The 22,077-nt window shown below is 41.5% G+C and overlaps 1 protein-coding gene across 1 annotated transcript in view; it reads left to right on the forward strand.

Annotated features, from left to right (window-relative positions):
- The window catches only part of LOC138853949 (netrin-3-like), a 117,563-nt gene that overhangs the window by 92,188 nt on the left and 3,298 nt on the right, over nt 1-22,077 (forward strand). Inside the window, exon 3 of the mRNA XM_070093878.1 lies at nt 19,650-19,799. Within this exon, the coding sequence (XP_069949979.1) occupies nt 19,650-19,799 (150 nt within the window). The remainder of the gene's footprint in view (nt 1-19,649; nt 19,800-22,077) is intronic.

The raw sequence follows: 22,077 nt of genomic DNA on the forward strand, positions 1-22,077 counted from the left end.
CAACTTTTCCCAACAACTTTATTCCTTATGTAGAACCTCTCCTAGGAGGGTCAGCTACCCCAGAACCCCGCCGCCCCTTCCACCTCCTGGGCCAAGGGGCCACACAAATATTCCAGTCACTCAAGTGAAGAAATGTTTCTATTCTCTACCACACACAAAAATTCAATTTTCTTTTTTTTCAGTCATATCCGGATAATGGATTTTATTTTTTTTTGGTCCCCGAGTCACTGAAAAAAACAAGAGAAACAAAAGTGATTAAACAGTTTATTGTTTGAAGCCTTTTGCTTACCTAACATTATTACCATTGTAACTAATAGTACAAAAAAGTCTGACATGAAAAAAAGTCTGACTTGTAAAAAGGTCGCGGATGTCAAGATGTAAGAGTAACAAATAATAGGTTTTCAGTAATGCATACAAAGGTTATATGTATATATACTATATCCCCTCCAGGGAGGTTCCTTGACGCTGGTGAGAGGCTCTTCATCTTGGGAATTTGATTTGTGCTCCGGCTTCCTGAATTCGAGCCTGAATACCTTCCATCCCTCTCTCAGTGCGCTGTGTAATCCTACTGGTTTAACGCTCCCCCCATGATTATAATGTATATATATATATATATATATATATATATATATATATATATATATATATATATATATATATATGTATATATATATAATATATATATATATATATATATATATATATATATATATATATATATATATATATATATATATATATATATATATATATATATATATATATATATATATATATATATATATATATATATATATATATATATATATATATATATATATATATATATATATATATATATATATATATATATGATTAATATGTGTGTGTGTGTCGTGCAGAATAAGTAAAACTTGCGATTCTGGCTTTAAATGGCAACGTTTTTCTTGCCGAATAAGACAAGCCAAAATTTGTGTATGCAATAATCTCGCAAGAATTATTCTGAACCTAACGAAAAAAACATTTCATTGTGTTTGTTGATTATTAAATTATCGTAAATTTATCTAAAATATATTTAGTTGGGTTAGGCTAAATTAAATTGCCCTTGTTATAATAAGGTTAGGTAAGTTTTCTAAGGTTATTTTGGTACATAATTATTAATTTTTACATTAAAATAAATTAAAAAAAATGTATCTTTAAACTTATAAGAGAAAATTTTAGAAAGGACTTAATTTTATACGAGTTCTTGCTGACCAATTTTTACCTATTCGGCACGATATATATATATATATATATATATATATATATCTATATATATATATATATATATATATATATATATACATTATATATATATATAGACATTATATATATATATATATATATATATATATATATATATATATATATATATATATATATATATATATATATATATATATATATATATATATATATATCGTGCCGAATGTGTAAAACTGGTCAATTAGCAAGAACTCATTTAAAATTAAGTTCTTTCTAAAATTTTCCCCTATACGTTTAAAGATATATTTTTTTCATTAATGTTGATGTAAAAATTTATTATTTTGCACCAAAAGGAACTTAGAAAACTTACCTAACCTTATTATAACAAGCGCAATTTATTTTAGCCTAACCCAACTAAATATATTTTAGATTTGTTTACAGTAATTGAATACTAAACAAACACAGTGAAATACATATTTTTTCGTTAAGTTCAGAATAATTTTGGCGATATTATTGTATAAAAAAATTTTCACTTGTCCTATATGGCAAGATGAGCGTTGCTATTTAAGCCAAGATAGCAAATTCTGCCTATTCGGCACGACATATCTATCTATCTATCTATCTATATATATATATATATATATATATATATATATATATATATATGTGTGTATATATATATATATATATATATATATATTATATATATGTTTGTGTATATTTCGCCTGCTCTCGCGAATTCCTTGCATTGTTCAAATCTCTAGTAAGGCTGATGCATGCAGGGGATGAGATGAAAAGCTGTAAGCCTTCTCCCTGAAAGCTGGCTGCCTTGGATCAAACGTGTAGCGCAAGCTACACGCCAAGGTATTGTCCAGTGTGGGTAGATTGGTAAAGCACTGCGTACCTTGTCCTAAGGTTCGTAGGTTCGAGTCTCCTTCAGCCAGAGATCAGTGTTTGTGTATAGGTACAGCTATACACCTCGTTGTTGCAAGTATGTAATCAGTCAATCGCGTGACAGCATCTCCATGCTTAAAAGCATGCAAAAATGGTCAGAATATTTAGTTGTTGTTGAGACCTAACATCAGAATGAGTGACTTTCACCATGGAATGTTTGTTGGTGCCAGACAAGGTTATTTGAGTATCTCAGAGACTGTTGATCTCTCTAGAGTTTATAGAGAATGGTGTGAAAAACACAAAACATCGAGTGAGCGGCAGTTCTGTGGGCGAAAACGCCTTGATAATGAGGGAAGTCAGAGGAGAATCGCCAGACTGGTTCAAGCTGACAGGAAGGTGACAGTAACTCAAATAACCACGCATTACAACATTGGAATAGAAAAGAGCATCTCTGAATGTACACCACATCAAACCTTGAAGTGGATGGGAAAAAAAGTAGACCACAGTCGGATTCCACTGCTAGTGTGCACGTCAGTTAAGAAACAGGAAACAGAGTGAGCGCAGACTCGCCAATACTGGATAGCTGAAGATTGGAAAAATGTCGCTTTGTCTGACGAATCGCAATTTCTGCTAAGACATGCATATGATAGGGTGAGAATTTGGTGTAAATATTTGGGATATATTGGAACGGGAGATTCGCAGAATTAATGTGCAGCCGACAAATCTGTAGCAAATGAGTGATGCTGTCATGTCAACATGAACCAGAATATTTAGGGAATGTTTCCAGCACATTGTTGAATCTGTGCCACGAAGAATTCAGGCTGTTCTTGGGGCAAAGAGGATCCTACCCAGTACTAAAAGAGTCTGCCTAATAAATGAGTCGAGAGTGAGTGTGTGTGTGTGTGTGTGTGTGTGTGTGTGTGTGTGTACACGCCTAGATGTACTCAGTTATGGTTGCAGGGGTCGAGTCACAGCTCCTGTCCCCGCCATTTCACTGGTATGTGTGTGTGTGTGTGTGTGTGTGTGTGAAAGGCGTGGTAACCAGTGATGAGGGCGTGATAATTAGTACTCGGGATAATAATTACTCCTCAAGAGAGTAATAATCTGTAAAGTTAGAGGTGGTGAGGTGAGGTTGTAGGTAGCGTCAGCACTGGTCAAGCTGAAGCAACATTCAACTGACAGTAACAACACACACACTAAAACTAGCTCAGTAATGGTAACAAAAAATTCTCAAGATATGCAAATGAGACAGTTACATGTAATTAACTCGTGCGTAGGGATCATTTATCTTCTGACAACTGCTATGTATATATATATATATATATATATATATATATATATATATATATATATTGGTCAATAACAACACTGCACTAGCCAAGGACTCGAACCCATGTTGTATTGCCCCTCCTCATGTTGAGCTAAAACCACATGACGCCTTAACCCACAAGACCACCCAATCCTACATCCTAGGATTGGGTGGTCCTGTGGGTAAGGCGTCATGTGGTTCTAGCTCACCATGAGGCGGGCCATTACAACATGGGTTTGAGTCCTTGGCTACTGCAGTGTTGTTATTGACCAATACCACTCGTTCGTGGTTGCAATAATATATATATATATATATATATATATATATATATATATATATATTGCAACCACGAACGAGTGGTATTGTGGGGGTTCGTCAAGGATATACTGGAGTAAGAAATACACTCGTTGGATGTCTTTGAGGCGTATTGTTAAGAGTCTTGAGGAGAAGCCCAGGCCTGCCTGTCTGAGTCTATGCCCAGCATGGAAGTGAGGATGAACGCTGTGGCCTACGGCTCACATGTGAGGGGTCTCGTGAAGTCACAGTTAGAAGGGAGCCTATCTGTAAAGTAGCTGGGATTATCTAAGTATACTAAACGAGTACACAGTAACACTGACACACACACACACACACACACACACACACACACACACACACACACACACACACACACACACACACACACACACACACCAGGAGCTAGGACTCGACCCCTGCAACCACAAATAGGTGAGTACATAGGGTCCACCTCTGGTGTAAATTGTGGGACCCATAGCATCGGAGAAGTGGATGAAATGGCTTCAAGGAAGAATATTTGGATTTCTTTCTGAAGCCGTTTGAATATTCCACTTCCCCTACCATCACATCTTTTCAGTCTTTTTTTTTTTACCAATAGGTATATTTTATTACATAATATGGTACAAAAGATTTAAGAAATACGTTGTTGATATAAAGATGACATATACAGTATATGAGGTGTGAGAGATACATGTCTAGTACATATTGTTATGCGTTTGTCACTGATTATAATGCGAAAATTTCATCCAGCTCAGAGCTGGGGTGCTTGCCCAAACTACAGCAGGCATTACCCCTCTGAACAGCAGTGCTGAGTCGCTGGAACAGAAAACTAGCTGCCCTGGGATCCCTAGTTACCCTGATGAGTCTTTTGCCTAGCTCCTTCAGGAACTTTGATGCACTCTTTCCCTATGAGCCAAGGGTCTCCGAGCCTATGTGAACAAACATATAATGATGGGCAAGTTCTCCGTATATTCTAGACTTTTGGGACTCCCTGAAGCTGGCAGCTGCCCCTCCTTCCTCCCTGGTGTATTGGAGATAGGTATCAGCCAAGGCAGATGCACATGTGTAGTCCCACACCACCTGCTTGCTGTCTGTCCAGGCTTGAAGAGTGATATCATCTGGATGCTTTTGACTGCCATTAGATCTGCATAGTTGGGGTGGCTCCCTTACTGCTGGGTATCCGGCTGTTGTGAGGCTCCTCTTAGTAATGTTATTAACTTCCTCATGTCTTGTAATCTTTCCGTCGGATTTACGGCACACAAGACCATGGTACCCGAATCGGTCTTCTGCTTCACTGCCACAAATACACCTGTGTTCGGCGAGAATAGGGGCAGCAAAACTAAGGGTAACACCAATGCGGATGGTCTGTGGTAGTAATGTATCGGATATCTGCATCCGCACAATTTCTTACATCTGCATCCTCATTTTACTGTAAACATATATCCGCATATGCATCCGAATCCACGGAACATCCACACAATTTCTCACATCCGCATCAACATCCACAGAACATCCGCACAATTTCTTACATCCGCATCCACGAAATAAGTAAGACGTCTTCATACACATTCTCATCTGCGGATATCTAAATTTGCACGTCCAATACATCTCTAGTCTGTGGGTCGAGGCGTGTGCCAAGGCTGGAGTTGGGAACAGCCAACAGAAAGTCCCCTGCATGAGGAGCTCTCACTGCCAGGAGGCGGGCTCTATCCTTCCTAGACACTGAAGCATTGTTGAGGCTATATTCTCCACTTTTGGGCCATCCCAGTGCGACTGTTTATAGTTGTTGGGGAGAGCAGGTCTGGTTTCAGAGCCCGTTAGATTATCCCAGATCATGGATCCGTCAATGAACTTTTGGTCCTGGACTCCAGTCTTGTCCCTAAGATGTTCAGGGAGAATCGCTGCTACAAGCCCTCTGGATGCAATACACGAGGACAGAAGAAAGGTAGCGCAATCTGTGATGACACCAGTGCCTCCTAGTCTGACTGGAAGTGTAATTTTGTTCCACTGCCCGTCTTCTAGAGTAAGGTTTTAAGTACTTACATAAAAATTTGCCTCAGGATACTGTCATATTCGTGCAGTATAGGGTTATCATATGAAGGTGCACGTCTTAGGAAATATGTCAACTTGGGCAGACTCGAGCACTTTGTGAGAAGGTACAAGGCATCGTGGGTGTCAAGATTGCCTATTCGTTGTTCTGTTCTCCTCAACTCTTCCAGTTTCTTCCTGAGAATTGTGCCAATGACATCGCTTCCCAGAGGTGCTCCAAGCATGTATCACTTGTTGATTGAGATGATTTCACATTTGGATGGATTCAGGATGAGACCCATTTCCTGTCCCCGTGTCATCACCTGTGTAAGATCATCTAGAAGGGACTCCTTTGTACCTGCTTGTGTGCCATTATCCATGAACCAGATGTTTAGCTCACTGGTCAGTTTGACCGATTTCACTAACCGCTGTACAGAAGAGAAATGGTGTGAGAGGATCCCCTTGCTGGACACCCTCTGATGATGTGATTTCATGCTCTCCAAACAGGAGCATTGATTCCTTGTTATCAACATCCAGTATATATATATATATATATATATATATATATATATATATATATATATATATATATATATATATATATATATATATATATATATATATATATATTATATAATGTCGTGCCGAATAGGCAGAACTTGCTATCTTGGCTTAAATAGCAACGCTCATCTTGCCATATAGGACAAGTGAAAATTTGTGTATGCAATAATTTCGCCAAAATCATTCTGAACCTAACGAAAAAAATATATTTCACTGTGTTTGTTTAGTATTAAATTACCGTAAACAAATCTAAAATATATTTAGTTGGGTTAGGCTAAAATAAATTGCTCTTGTTATAATAAGGTTAGGTAAGTTTTCTAAGATTCTTTTGGTGCAAAATTAATTTTTTTTACATTAACATTAATGAAAAAAATATATCTTTAAACGTATAAAAGAAAATTTCAGAAAGGACTTAATTTTAAATGAGTTCTTGCTAATTGACCAGTTTTACATATTCGGCACGATATATATATATATATATATATATATATATATATATATATATATATATATATATATATATATATATATATATATATATATATGTTTTAAAACAATGGCTGTATAACACCGAGGCAGGGTGACGCAGAAAGAAAAACGAATATACATATTTATAATCAACACAAGCCAAAAGGGAGTGGAGAGTTAACAGGCATTCTCTCTTCTCTCTTTGTAGCTTTTGTATTTATTGATCGCTCTTTTGCTATTGGTTGCACATTATTATAGAGCTCGGGAGGTTCCACCACTCGTGCTGACCTGGGACATAACCTTGAAGAAGAGAATAAAAGTAATTCACGGAAATATCTGGAGATTTCTCCAGGGAGATGTTTGTGTATTGTTACCCTGTCTTCCCCTCATATATGTTCATGATTGTTTTTTAATTTATTAAAAATTGCGCTGAAAATGAGAAGAACTTGTATGACATCACAAAACTTCCGGCTCTCGGCGGTGGGCTGCGCGCCCGGGACACTGATGGTGTTTCCTCTCTGGATCGCAACACTGATAAAGAAAGCTGGTCGCTCGGGGGTCCTTGGTTTCCTTGATGAATTTGTTACCTATTTCTCCGAGTCTATTGAAATGAAGCAATAGTATAGTGCCAGGCCCATGTATTTGTTCATCTTTCTGAAACTAGTGGTGCCACCTACTTCAGTTTAAGTGTATCGTAGGTGGGTGTAGGCTATTATAGATATGCAGGTATAGTCCCACGTAATTTGCTTATCTTCACTCCTCAAGGGAGGTTCCTTGACGCTGGTGAGGGGCTCTTGATCTAGGGAATTGGATCTGTGCTCCATTTCCCAGAATTCAGCCTGAGTGCCTTCTATATCCCCCCACAGGCGCTGTATAATCCGCACAGGTTTATCGCTCCCCATAATAATAATGATTCTTCCCAGTGTAGCATGGTAACTTCATCTAATCACTTCTGGCTGTCATGAGGCCTCAGTGACTAAGATTCAACTGTATAATCCTACGGGTTTAGCGCTTCCCCCTTGATTATAAGAACCTAAGATTCAATTTCTTCTGTAGCGAGGCTTCGGTTAATATCGTTGCCCACTTTGTGTGTGGCATACTTCCCTTTTGACGTACGATAGACGAAACCATTCAGCTCAGATTGATCGGTTGGTGCACTGCAGCAGATGTATCCGTGTTGGGTGAGTACGGGGGCGGCAGTGATAAGATCTACACTAATGTGAGTGGCTAGTGTCGAGGCGAGGCCCAAGGAGGAATTATGGACATGTGCCATCATGAACTTAGTCTTTTTCTGAGGCATTGTCGACCAGTGTTTGGTTGATTTTCTCCGCGATGGGGCTGTCCCAATGGGACTATCTGTGATCTCTGAGAGGTGGCGGCGACGGCGCTTATCTGATTGAAGAGTCTGTATTTAGCGTAATATACTCCTGTAACACTTAGAAGTGTTCTTTCGTATTCTCAATCAACGGTTTGTCAGGTGACAGAAGCACTGACCGCTACGTACTGCATCTGTGGAATGTGTAGTGAGCCAGTGCGGGTTGCTTGCTGTTAAGACCTAGATAACTCGACTATTACTAATACTGCACAACCCCTCTCTGTGTCTGTGTTCACGTGTCAGCGATACCCACTAGTGGGTGGTCTCAGCACCTGCTGGTGACTGGTCTCAACACCTGCTGATGAATGGTCTCAATACCTGCTGGTCGCTCGTGTTTGGTCGTTGCTCTGGGGATGTATTTGTTTAGTAAACATGACTTGGGAGAGTGGGATGGGGCGACGAGTGTTGCCAGTGTTGACTGTTGACAGTATAAGGAGTGTGGGACGCAGAATATGTTGTATGTTGGAAATGTTATTATGGTGACACCATCACCACAGTGTTGAATGGTGATACTGTGACACCACCAGTGTTGGATGTTGATACTGTGACACCACCAGTGTTGGATGTTACTGTGACACCAGTAGTGTTGAATGGTGATACTGTGACACCACCAGTGTTGGATGTTGATACTGTGACACCACCAGTGTTGGATGTTGATACTGTGACACTACCAGTGTTGGATGTTGATACTGTGACACCACCAGTGTTGGATGTTATTGTGACACCAGTAGTGTTGAATGTTGATACTGTGACACCACAAGTGTTGGATATTGTTACTGTGACACCAGTATTGGATGTTGTTACTGTGACACCACCAGTTGGATGTTACTGTGACACCAATGTTGGATGTTGTTACTGTGACACCAGTTGGAAGTTGCTTAAGCCGGTAGGAGACTTGGACCTGCCTCGCATGGGCCAGTAGGCCTGCTTCAGTGTTCATTCTTTCTTTTGTTCTTAAGTTGTTACTGTGACACCAGTGTTGGATGTTGTTACTGTGACACCACAGTGTTTGGTGTTACTGTGACACCACCACAGTGTTGGATGTTGTTACTGTGACACCACAGTGTTGGATGTTGTTACTGTGACACCACCACAGTGTTGGATGTTGTTACTGTGACACCACCAGTGTTGGATGTTGTTACTGTGACACCACCACAGTGTTGGATGTTGTTACTGTGACACCAGTGTTGGATGTTGTTACTGTGACACCACAGTGTTGGATGTTACTGTGACACCACCACAGTGTTGGATGTTACTGTGACACCACCACAGTGTTGGATGTTGTTACTGTGACACCACAGTGTTGGATGTTTTTACTGTGACACCACCATAGTGTTCGATGTTGTTATTGTGACACCACCACAGTGTTGGATGTTATTACTGTGACACCACCACAGTGCTGGATGTTGTTACTGTGACACCACCACAGTGTTTGGTGTTGTTACTGTGACACCACAGTGTTTGGTGTTGTTACTGTGACACCACCACAGTGTTGGATATTGTTACTGTGACACCACCACAGTGTTGGATGTTGTTACTGTGACACCACCACAGTGTTGGATGTTGTTACTGTGACACCACCAGTGTTGGATGTTGTTACTGTGACACCAGTGTTGGATGTTGCTACTGCGACACCACCAGTGTTGGATGTTGTTACTGTGACACCACCACAGTGTTGGATGTTGTTACTGTGACACCAGTGTTGGATGTTGTTACTGTGACACCACAGTGTTGGATGTTACTGTGACACCACCACAGTGTTGGATGTTGTTATTGTGACACCACCACAGTGTTGGATGTTGTTACTGTGACACCACTGTGTTGGATGTTGTTACTGTGACACCAGTGTTGGATGTTGTTACTGTGACACCACCATAGTGTTCGATGTTGTTATTGTTGTTGTTATTGTTCGATGTTGTTATTGCTAAGAAGCAGGATTGCAAATCACCTGGATTCCCAAAATCTGCACAATCCAGGGCAACATGGGTTCAGGGCAGGTCGCTCCTGCCTCTCAAAACTACTGGATCACTATGACATGGCCTTGGATGCACTGGAAGAAAATCAGAATGCAGATGTAATATACACAGACTTTGCAAAAGCATTTGACAAATGCGATCATGGCGTAATAGCCCATAAAATACGTGCTAAAGGAATAACTGGGAAAGTGGGGAGATGGATCTTCAACTTCCTAACAAATCAAACACAAAGAGTAGTGGTCAACAGAGTTAAATCGGAGGCTGCCATAGTGAAGAGCTCTGTTCCACAAGGCAGAGTACTCGCCCCCATCTTATTCCTTATCCTCATATCAGACATAAACAGAGATATACACCACAGCACCGTATCATCCTTTGCGGATGATACTAGGATCTGCATGAGGCTGTCATCTGCTGAGGACGCGGTTAACCTCCAAGAAGATATAAACAAAGTTTTCCAGTGGGCAACGGTAAACAATATGATGTTCAATGAGGACAAATTCCAACTACTCCGTTATGGAAAACTGGAGGAGATAATAACTAGAACAGAGTATACTACTGACTCCGGCCATACAATAGAGCGGAAAAATAATGTAAGGGAACTGGGAGTAGTAATGTCTGAGGATCTCGCTTTCAAGGATCACAACAGTGCCATGATCGCACGTGCAAAGAAAATGATAGGATGGATAATGAGAACTTTCAAAACGAGAGATGCCAAGCCCATGATGATCCTTTTCAAATCACTTGTTCTCTCTAGGCTGGAATACTGCTGTACATTAACATCTCCATACAAAGCAGGTGAAATCGCAGCTCTAGAGAGTGTACAGAGATCCTTTACTGCACGTATAAGTTCTGTCAAGCACCTTAACTACTGGGAACGCTTGGAAGCACTTGACTTGTACTCGTTGGAACGCAGGAGGGAGAGAGATATCATAATCTACACTTGGAAAATCTTGGAAGGAATGGTCCCAAATCTGCACACAGAAATCACTCCCTACGAAAGTAAAAGACTGGGCAGGCGATGCAAAATGCCGCCAATAAAAAGTAGGGGCGCCATTGGTACACTAAGAGAAAACACCATAAGTGTCCGGGGCCCAAAACTGTTCAACAGCCTCCCATCAAGCATTAGGGGAATTGCCAATAAACCCCTGGCTGCCTTCAAGAGAGAGCTGGACAGATACCTAAAGTCAGTGCCGGATCAGCCGGGCTGTGGCTCGTACGTCGGACTGCGTGCGGCCAGCAGTAACAGCCTAGTTGATCAGGCCCTGATCCATCGAGGCCTGGTCATGGACCGGGCCGCGGGGGCGTGGATCCCCGGAATAACCTCCAGGTAACCTCCAGGTAACCACAGTGTTGGATGTTGTTACTGTGACACCACCACAGTGCTGGATGTTGTTACTGTGACACCACCACAGTGTTTGGTGTTGTTACTGTGACACCACAGTGTTACTGTGACACCACCACAGTGTTGGATGTTGTTACTGTGACACCACAGTGTTGGATGTTACTGTGACACCACCAGTGTTGGATGTTGTTACTGTGACACCACAGTGTTGGATGTTACTGTGACACCACCACAGTGTTCGATGTTACTGTGACACTACCACAGTGTTCGATGTTGTTACTGTGGCACCACCACAGTGTTCGATGTTGTTACTGTGACACCACCACAGTGTTTGTTGTTAGTGTGACACCACCACAGTGTTCGATGTTGTTACTGTGACACCACAGTGTTGGATGTTGTTACTGTGACACCGCCACGGTGTTGGATGTTGTTACTGTGACACCACCACAGTGTTGGATGTTGTTACTGTGACACCGCCACAGTGTTGGATGTTGTTACTGTGACACCACCACAGTGTTGGATGTTGTTACTGTGACACCACCAGTGTTGGATGTTGTTACTGTGACACCACCAATGTTGGATGTTGTTACTGTGACACCACCACAGTGTTGGATGTTACTGTGACACCACAGTGTTGGATGTTGTTACTGTGACACCACCACAGTGTTGGATGTTGTTACTGTGACACCACCAGTGTTGGATGTTGTTACTGTGACGCCACCAGTGTTGGATGTTGTTACTGTGGCACCACCACAGTGTTGGATGTTGTTACTGTGGCACCACCACAGTGTTGGATGTTGTTACTGTGACGCCACCACAGTGTTGGATGTTGTTACTGTGGCACCACCACAGTGTTGGATGTTGTTACTGTGGCACCATCACAGTGTTGGATGTTGTTACTGTGGCACCACCACAGTGTTGGATGTTGTTATTGTGGCACCACCACAGTGTTGGATGTTGGATGTTGTTACTGTGACGCCACCAGTGTTGTATGTTGTTACTGTGACGCCACAGTGTTGGATGTTGTTACTGTGACACCACAGTGTTGGATGTTGTTACTGTGACGCCACCAGTGTTGTATGTTGTTACTGTGACACCACAGTGTTGGATGTTGTTACTGTGACACCACAGTGTTGGATGTTGTTACTGTGACGCCACCAGTGTTGGATGTTGTTACTGTGACGCCACCAGTGTTGTATGTTGTTACTGTGACACCACAGTGTTGGATGTTGTTACTGTGACGCCACCAGTGTTGGATGTTGTTACTGTGACACCACAGTGTTGGATGTTGTTACTGTGACACCACAGTGTTGGATGTTGTTACTGTGACACCACAGTGTTGGATGTTGTTACTGTGACGCCACCAGTGTTGTATGTTGTTACTGTGACACCACAGTGTTGTATGTTGTTACTGTGACCCCACAGTGTTGGATGTTGTTACTGTGACACCACCACAGTGCTGGATGTTGTTACTGTGACACCACCACAGTGTTTGGTGTTGTTACTGTGACACCACAGTGTTGTTACTGTGACACCACCACAGTGTTGGATGTTGTTACTGTGACACCACAGTGTTGGATGTTGTTACTGTGACACCACAGTGTTGTATGTTGTTACCGTGACGCCACCAGTGTTGGATGTTGTTACCGTGACGCCACCACCATCACTGTCGCCACACTCGTATATAGAAGAATGGTTCTCCAGTCTGGCTGATAAAATATCCCATTTTTGTCATCTTTTATCATCTTCAAAAACTGGAGAGTCTTGAACCACGGAATTTGAGCCACCCTTTAATCTATGGGTTTATCGTTTTCCAGTTATTATTCCCAACCGAGGCATGGGTATGTTAGGTAAATGGACACAAATGCAATTAATGTGACATTTTATTGTGGCAACGTTTCGCTCCCCAGTAATTCAACAGTAATGTTGAATTTGCAAGGTTTTATCACAGTGTGATGGCTACCTGGTGCTCTGTAGTGGCTACGGTATATAGTAAGTACTTTATCTATCCTTACATTAATATGCTGTGATCTCGCCAGAATTTTGCCTATTACTGTTATCCACATTCATTCCTGTTACCGTTGTTGTCAACGGTACACGGTCATACCTGTTAGCTTTGTACAGAAGTAACAGGAATGGCTTTTCTTACATTAGTTGTACTTGTGTCCTTTTACCTAACATATTGTCGGTAATTCTACCAACATTATTACTGTGTTACATTTGCACAGTTATTCACGTTATATTTATATAATCGTTGGTATTACAGTTCCCTCATTCATGTTACATTTGTGCCCTCATTCGTGTTACATTTGTACCCTCATGCATCTTACATTTGTACCCTCATACGTGATACAGTGATACTCATTCGTGTTACATTTGTGCCCTCATTCGTGTTACATTGGTACACTCATTCGTGTTACACTGGTACCCTCATTTGTGTTGCATTGATACCCTCATTCGTGTTACATTGGTATACTCATTCGTGTTACATTGGTACACTCATTCGTGTTACATTGGTACCCTCATTCGTGTTACATTGGTACCCTCATTCTTGTTACATTGGTACACTCATTCGTGTTACATTGGTACCCTCATTCGTGTTACATTGGTACCCTCATTCGCGTTACATTAGTACCCTCATTCGTGTTACATTGGTACCATCATTTGTGTTACATTGGTACACTCATTCGTGTTACATTGGTACACTCATTCGTGTTACATTGGTACCCTCAATCGTGTTACATTGGTACACTCATTCGTGTTACATTGGTACACTCATTCGTGTTACATTGGTACACTCATTCGTGTTATATTGGTACACTCATTCATGTTACATTGGTACCCTCATTCGTGTTACATTTGTACCCTCATTCGTGTTACATTGGTACCCTCATTCGTGTTACATTGGTACACTCATTCGTGTTACATTGGTACACTCATTCGTGTTACATTGGTGCACTCATTCGTGTTACATTTTTACATTCATTCGTGTTACATTGGTACACTCATTCGTGTTACATTGGTACATTCATTCGTGTTATATTCGTACATTCATTCGTGTTACATTGGTACATTCATTCGTGTTACATTGGTACATTCATTCGTGTTACATTGGTACACTCAATCGTGTTACATTGGTACACTCATTCGTGTTACATTGGTACACTCATTCGTGTTACATTGGTACATTCATTCGTGTTACATTGGTACACTCATTCGTGTTACATTGGTACATTCATTCGTGTTACATTGGTACATTCATTCGTGTTACATTGGTACATTCATTTGTGTTACATTGGTACACTCATTCGTGTTACATTGGTACACTCATTCGTGTTACATTGGTTCACTCATTCGTGTTACATTGGTACACTCATTCGTGTTACATTGGTACACTCATTCGTGTTACATTGGTACACTCATTCGTGTTACATTGGTACACTCATTCGTGTTACATTGGTACACTCATTCGTGTTACATTGGTACACTCATTCGTGTTACATTGGTACACTCATTCGTGTTACATTGGTACATTCATTCGTGTTACGTTGGTACATTCATTCATGTTACATTGGTACACTCATTCGTGTTACATTGGTACACTCATTCGTGTTACACTGGTACACTCATTCGTGTTACATTGGTACACTCATTCGTGTTACATTGGTACACTCATTCGTGTTACATTGGTACACTCATTCGTGTTACATTGGTACATTCATTCGTGTTACATTTTTACATTCATTCGTGTTACATTGGTACATTCATTCGTGTTACATTGGTACATTCATTCGTGTTACATTGGTACATTCATTTGTGTTACATTGGTACACTCATTCGTGTTACATTGGTACACTCATTCGTGTTACATTGGTACACTCATTCGTGTTACATTGGTACACTCATTCGTGTTACATTGGTACACTCATTCGTGTTACATTGGTACACTCATTCGTGTTACATTGGTACATTCATTCGTGTTACATTGGTACATTCATTCGTGTTACATTGGTACATTCATTCGTGTTACATTGGTACATTCATTCGTGTTACATTGGTACATTCATTTGTGTTACATTGGTACATTCATTCGTGTTATATTGGTACACTCATCCATGTTACATTGGTTCACTCATTCGTGTTACATTGGTACCCTCATTCGTGTTACATTGGTACACTCATTCGTGTTACATTGGTACACTCATTCGTGTTACATTGGTACACTCATTCGTGTTACATTGGTACACTCATTTATAATATCTCTATACATACATTTCTCGTATTTTTGTCATTTCTGTTGTACTTCTTTTTATTCATATTCTTACATTTTTACAGTCATTTCTGTTGCCCTTCAACGGTCATTCCTGTTAGCTTCGTAGTATCATTCCTGTTAGCTTCGTAGTATCATTCCTGTTAGCTTCGTACTATCATTCCTGTTAGCTTCGTACTATCATTCCTGTTAGCTTCGTACTATCATTCCTGTTAGCTTCGTACTATCATTCCTGTTAGCTTCGTACTATCATTCCTGTTAGCTTCGTACTATCATTCCTGCTACATTTGCACAATCGTTATCTTTGTACAATCATACTTGTACATTGAACATCCTTATGGGATAGTCTCCATTGAGCCGAGAATACACTGACCACATCACCTGCACTAACCACGTCACCTGCACTGACCACATCACCTGCACTAACCACGTCACCTGCACTGACCACATCACCTGCACTAACCACATCATCTGCACTGACTACATCACATGCAGTAACCACATCACCCGCACTGACCACATCATTTACACTAACCACATCACAGGCCACATTCAGTTTAAGAAGTATTACGTTGTATTTTGTAAAACATTTGGCGATAATGTCAGATTAAGAGGGTACGAGCATGGCGAGACCTAAACCAATACATCTTGTGGTCTGGTGTGTTAGTTCTGGTAAACATACCAACACTTCATTGACTCTCACTCACTTGTTTCATGTTTACTCGGGGGAAAATCAATACAAATGTGACTATACGATATGGATATATCTCCGATGTTACCTAGTATATGGCACGTACAAGGGGAGGGACTTACCTGCAAGATATGTAGCTGCAGAAGTCGAGTCTTAGCTCTTGGCCCTGCCTCTAAACTTGCCAAATTCCAGATTCAGTTCCTTCTAGCCTCGTAGATCCTGTCGTACCTGCTTTTAAAGCTATGTATGGAGCCTGCCTCCACTACTTCTTCACCTAGATTATCCCACTTAGTGACCACACTGGGATTATAGAAATACTTCCTGACGTCTTTGTCTTTAATTTCCAGCTATCTATCCGAGTTCTCGTTTCTCGCCTCTCTAATAGTCTATCCCTGTCTTTCTTATCAATTCCCCTGCGTATTTTCATGTTATCATGTCTCCCCTGTTCTTCTGTCCTCCATTGTCGTTAGATTAAATTCCATTAGCCTTTCCTCATAGTTTATGCCCCTTAACTCGGAAATAAGCCTTGTTGCATACTGCTGCACTTTCTCCAGTTTCTTAACATGCTTCCTTAATGGGGTTCCATACTGGTGCTCCGTACTCTAAGATGGGCCAGACGTACAGAAGGTGATGTGTACTGAAGGTGGTATGTACAAAGAGAGTCACGTGCCGAGGAAGGTACAGTTGTAAATGGTATGGAAGTACCTACAAACTGGTTTTATCAGTCCTGATGATTAGGATGATGGAGCTGCTCGTGGCAACACATTTTTTTTTAATATTCAGAACTGTATGTGTGTCCTCTGCCACACAGATGAAGACAGTATAGACGAGTACACAGGCAAGGGAAGGTACTATAGACGAGTACACAGGCAAGGGAAGGCACTATAGACGAGTACACAGGCAAGGGAAGGTACTATAGACGAGTACACAGGCAGGGGACGGCAGTATAAACGAGTACACAGGCAAGGAAAGGCAGTATAGACGAGTACACAGGCAGGGGACGGCACTATAGACGAGTACACAGGCAGGGGACGGCAGTATAAACGAGTACACAGGCAAGGGAAGGCAGTATAGACGGGTACACAGGTAAGGGAAGACAGTATAGACGGGTACACAGGTAAGGGAAGACAGTATAGACGGGTGCACAGGCAAGGGTAGGCAGTATGGACGGGTATACAGTTGAAGGCAGTATAGACGGGTACACAGGCAAGGGAAGGCAGTATAGACAAGTACACAGGTAAGGGAAGGCAGTATAGACGGGTACACAGACAAGGGAAGGCAGTATAAACGGGTACACAGGCAAAGGAATTACGTATTATTATTACATTCATTGGTTAGCGCTAAGCCCGTAGGGGTCATACATCGCCTGGGGGAATAGAAAACATTCAGATCCGATTCAAGAAATTGGAGCACTGATTCAATTGCTTAAATCAAGAAATTTGCTGTGTGCTGCTATTCCTTGAATGGAGTGTGAGTGAGGTTCATAAGATAACTACGGTAGCCAGTTGAGGCAGGTATAGACGGTCTCGTGAGAATGGCCATTGCTATACCACAACATTATTAATATTTTTGAAATTAGTGTTAAGGTTAGCTAACTGTACAGGTGGTACTCATTTTATACCATAACTAGTATCAAGTTCCTCTGTATAGTTCACGTTTACGTAAATACCATTGGAGAGGTACATGGGAAAACAGAAGAGCATATCTAAAGAGTTTTCCACGCGCTATTCAATTCTGGATGAACTTTTTAATCGCATTTACGAAAAATTGCACTGTATAGAGGAGCCTTATACGAGAGTTGACTATACTTGTGATAAGCTCGTTGTGATGTTTACTCCCACTTCTTTCTGGTCTACCTGTGTGTGTGTGTATTCACTTATTTGTGGTTGCAGGGGTCGATTCATAGCTCCGGTGTGTGTGTGTGTGTGTGTGTGTGTGTGTGTGTGTGTGTGTGTGTGTGTGTGTGTGTGTGTGTGTGTGTGTGTGTGTGTGTGTGCGCGTGTGTGTCTGCGTGTGTGTCTGCTTGTGTGTCTGTGTGTGTGTCTGCGTGTGTGTGTGTGTGTGTGTGTGTGTGTGTGTGTGTGTATTCACTCATTTGTGGTTGCAGGGGTCGATTCACAGCTCCTGGCCCTGCCTCTTCGCTGGTCGTTATTAGGTCCTTTTCTCTGCTCCATGAGCTTTATCGTATCTCTTCTTAAAGCTATGTATGGATCCTGCCTCTACTACATCACTCTCCAGATTGTTCCACTTCCTGACAAACCTATGACTGAAGAAATACTTCCTAACTTCCCTGTGACTCGTCTGAGTTTCAGTAGTCTGCTCACTCCTTCAGTAATTATTATATGCTAATTATGACAGTTTGCTTGCTGACACCTTGGGGTCATACATCGCCTACGAATGAGACAGTCATCCTTAATACAAGGGAACGGATGGGGGCTCCATTTCCTTGGATGAAGATTCTCTTAGCCTCAAGCCAAGCCTCCCATACCTAACATACCTTCCTTGTGGTATCTCCGGAGCGTCCCTTGATGCCGGTGAAGGCAGTTAATAAATTAGACACATGTTCAACACTTGCGTATCTTTATTATGGAGACGTTTCACCACACACTGGCTTCATCAGTCCAGTACAAACAAGAATAATGAAGATCAGAAGGAGTTTGAGGTCACCCAATCTTGATAATAATTATTATCAAGTTTGATAGATTGATTACATCGACTCCGGATAGATTGGCTCAAACTCCTGATCTTCACCGATCTTCTGTATATTGGACTGATGAAGCCACTGTGTGGCGAAACGTTTCCACAATAAAGATATCCAAGTGTTGCACATGTGTCTTAATTTATCAACTTGTCGGTTCTCTGAACCACTGATCTACAGTGAAGGCAGTTAGCTCTTCTCTCTGAATGGATTACTACTACTGCTCTTAACACTACTACTATTACTACTGCAACTAAAACTATTACAAATATTAATAACAAAATATTATAATCATAAGTAAGCGCTAAAACCACAAGGGTCCTACAGCGCCGCACTTAATAATAATCACTGTGTCACTCTCCAGACTTTGCTGTAGCAGAGTGTATGTTGACTAGGTTAGGTTAGGTAAGGTTCGTCAGGAAACAGGACAAATGGTGACTGTTTCATGTTGTGTGTCACCTGGTGCTTTATCTTTGTTCAATAGTCACTAATGAGTTATTCTTGGTGGACCAACAGAGTGTGACTGTCATCCTGTGGGCGCCTCGGGCAAGACGTGCAACCAGACGACTGGGCAGTGCCCCTGCAAGGACGGTGTCACGGGCATTATGTGCAACCGGTGTGCCAAGGGTTACCAGCAGAGCCGCTCGCCCATAGCTCCCTGCATCAGTAAGTCCTCAGTCATCACTTGTTGGGATAGCCAGTCATCGCTAGGGTATGTACACCCTGAGCTGTGTACACGTTAGGGTATGTACATCCAGAGATGTATACACCCAGAGCTGTGTGTACGTTAGGGTATGTACATCCAGAGATGTATACACCCAGAGCTGTGTGTACGTTAGGGTATGTACATCCAGAGATGTATACACCCAGAGCTGTGTGTACGTTAGGGTATGTACATCCAGAGATGTATACACCCAGAGCTGTGTGTACGTTAGGGTATGTACATCCAGAGATGTATACACCCAGAGCTGTGTGTACGTTAGGGTATGTACATCCAGAGATGTATACACCCAGAGCTGTGTGTACGTTAGGGTAAGTACATCCAGAGATGTATACACCCAGAGCTGTGTGTACGTTAGGGTATGTACATCCAGAGATGTATACACCCAGAGCTGTGTGCATGTTTCAGATATATACACTCAAAGTTGTTTCTGGGGATATACATGATGAGTGTATATACACGATGTGTTATGTGTTTGTCAGTGTATATGCATCGAGGTGTGTGTATCTCAGGGTATATAGACCGAGGTGTGTGTATCTCGGTATATAGACCTGTGTATATATCAGATAATATAGACCTGTGTATATCTCAGGGTATATAGACTTGTGTATATCTCAGGGTATATAGACTTGTGTATATCTCAGGGTATATAGACCTGTGTATATCTCAGGGTATACACACCGAGGTGTGTATATCTCAGGGTATATAGACCTGTGTATATCTCAGGGTATATAGACCTGTGTATATCTCAGGGTATATAGACCTGTGTATATCTCAGGGTATATATACCGAGGTGTGTATATCTCAGGGTATATACACCGAGGTGTGTATATCTCAGGGTATATACACCGAGGTATGTATATCTCAGGGCATATACACCGAGGTGTGTATATATCAGGGTATACACCCCGAGGTATGTATCTCAGGGTATATACACCGAGAAGTGTATATATTTCAGGGTATATACACCGAGGTGTGTGTGTATACCTCAGGGTATATACACTGAGGTGTGTATACCTCAGGGTATATACACCGAGGTGTGCATAGCTCACGGTATATACACCTAGGTGTGCATAACTCACGGTATATACTCCGAGGTCTGTATACCTCAGGGTACATAGGTATATACACCGAGGTATGTATATCTCAGGGTATATACACCAAGGTGCGTATATCTCTGGGTATATACACCGAGATGTGTGTATCTCAGGGTATATACACCAAGGTGTGTATATCTCAGGGTATATACACCGAGGTGTGTGTATATCAGGGTATATACACCGAGGTGTGTATATCTCAGGGTATATACACCGAGATGCGTATATTTCAGGGTATATACACCGAGGTGTGTATATCTCAGGGTATATACACCGAGGTGTGTATATTCCACATTTTAAACATCTAACATGTGTCATTTTTGTAGATGGATATATTTTTGACTTAAGGTGCAGTGACAAGCTGCCTTAATGGTTCACCTGCAGTCGATACCCTTGAAACCTGACAAGCTATTAAGGTGGTTTTGGCTTGTGCGACCTTAGTGCCTAGCAGGACAGGGATGACGTGGGTTGGAAATATTGTTCATGGAGAAACGCTAAACCCGTTAGAGTGATAGAGCCCCCTGGGAATGAGAGAGAATCAGGTTTCATCCAAAGAGCTCTTCAACAAGTTAGGTTGGTTAATGATACGAGGGTCATTATAGGCTGCATGTCACCTCTTCACCTCCCGTAAGGGTCACACCGTGCTGCATCCACCACCAATTAACATGGGGGAGGGGGTAACGCTAAGCCCGTGGGGATTATACAGCGCCTGCGGTGGGTAGGGGTGGTATGGAAGGCAGCATTCAGGCTTAATTCACTGAATTGGAGTACAGATCCAATTCCCTAGATCAAGATTATTATTATTATTATAATCAAAGGGGAAGCGCTAAACCCGGAGGATTATACAGCGCCTGGGGGGGGGGGGATGTGGAAGGCATTCAGGCTTAATTCGGGGAACTGGAGCACAGATCCAATTCCCTAAATCAAGAGCCCCTCACCAACATCAAGGAACCTTCCTTGAGGGGCCCTAGATCAAGAGTCCCTCACCAGAGTCAGGGAACTTCCCTGAAGGGACCACCAGTCAAGAATACTTTAATCCCTAAAATAAGGATTAAGGTCCCAATATATATACACAGTATATATTTGTGGCATGTCTTAATCAAGAAGCTCCCTTTAAGATAAGTGG

Source organism: Cherax quadricarinatus, chromosome 44 (assembly GCF_038502225.1).
Source record: "Cherax quadricarinatus isolate ZL_2023a chromosome 44, ASM3850222v1, whole genome shotgun sequence".
Lineage (NCBI taxonomy): Eukaryota > Metazoa > Arthropoda > Malacostraca > Decapoda > Parastacidae > Cherax > Cherax quadricarinatus.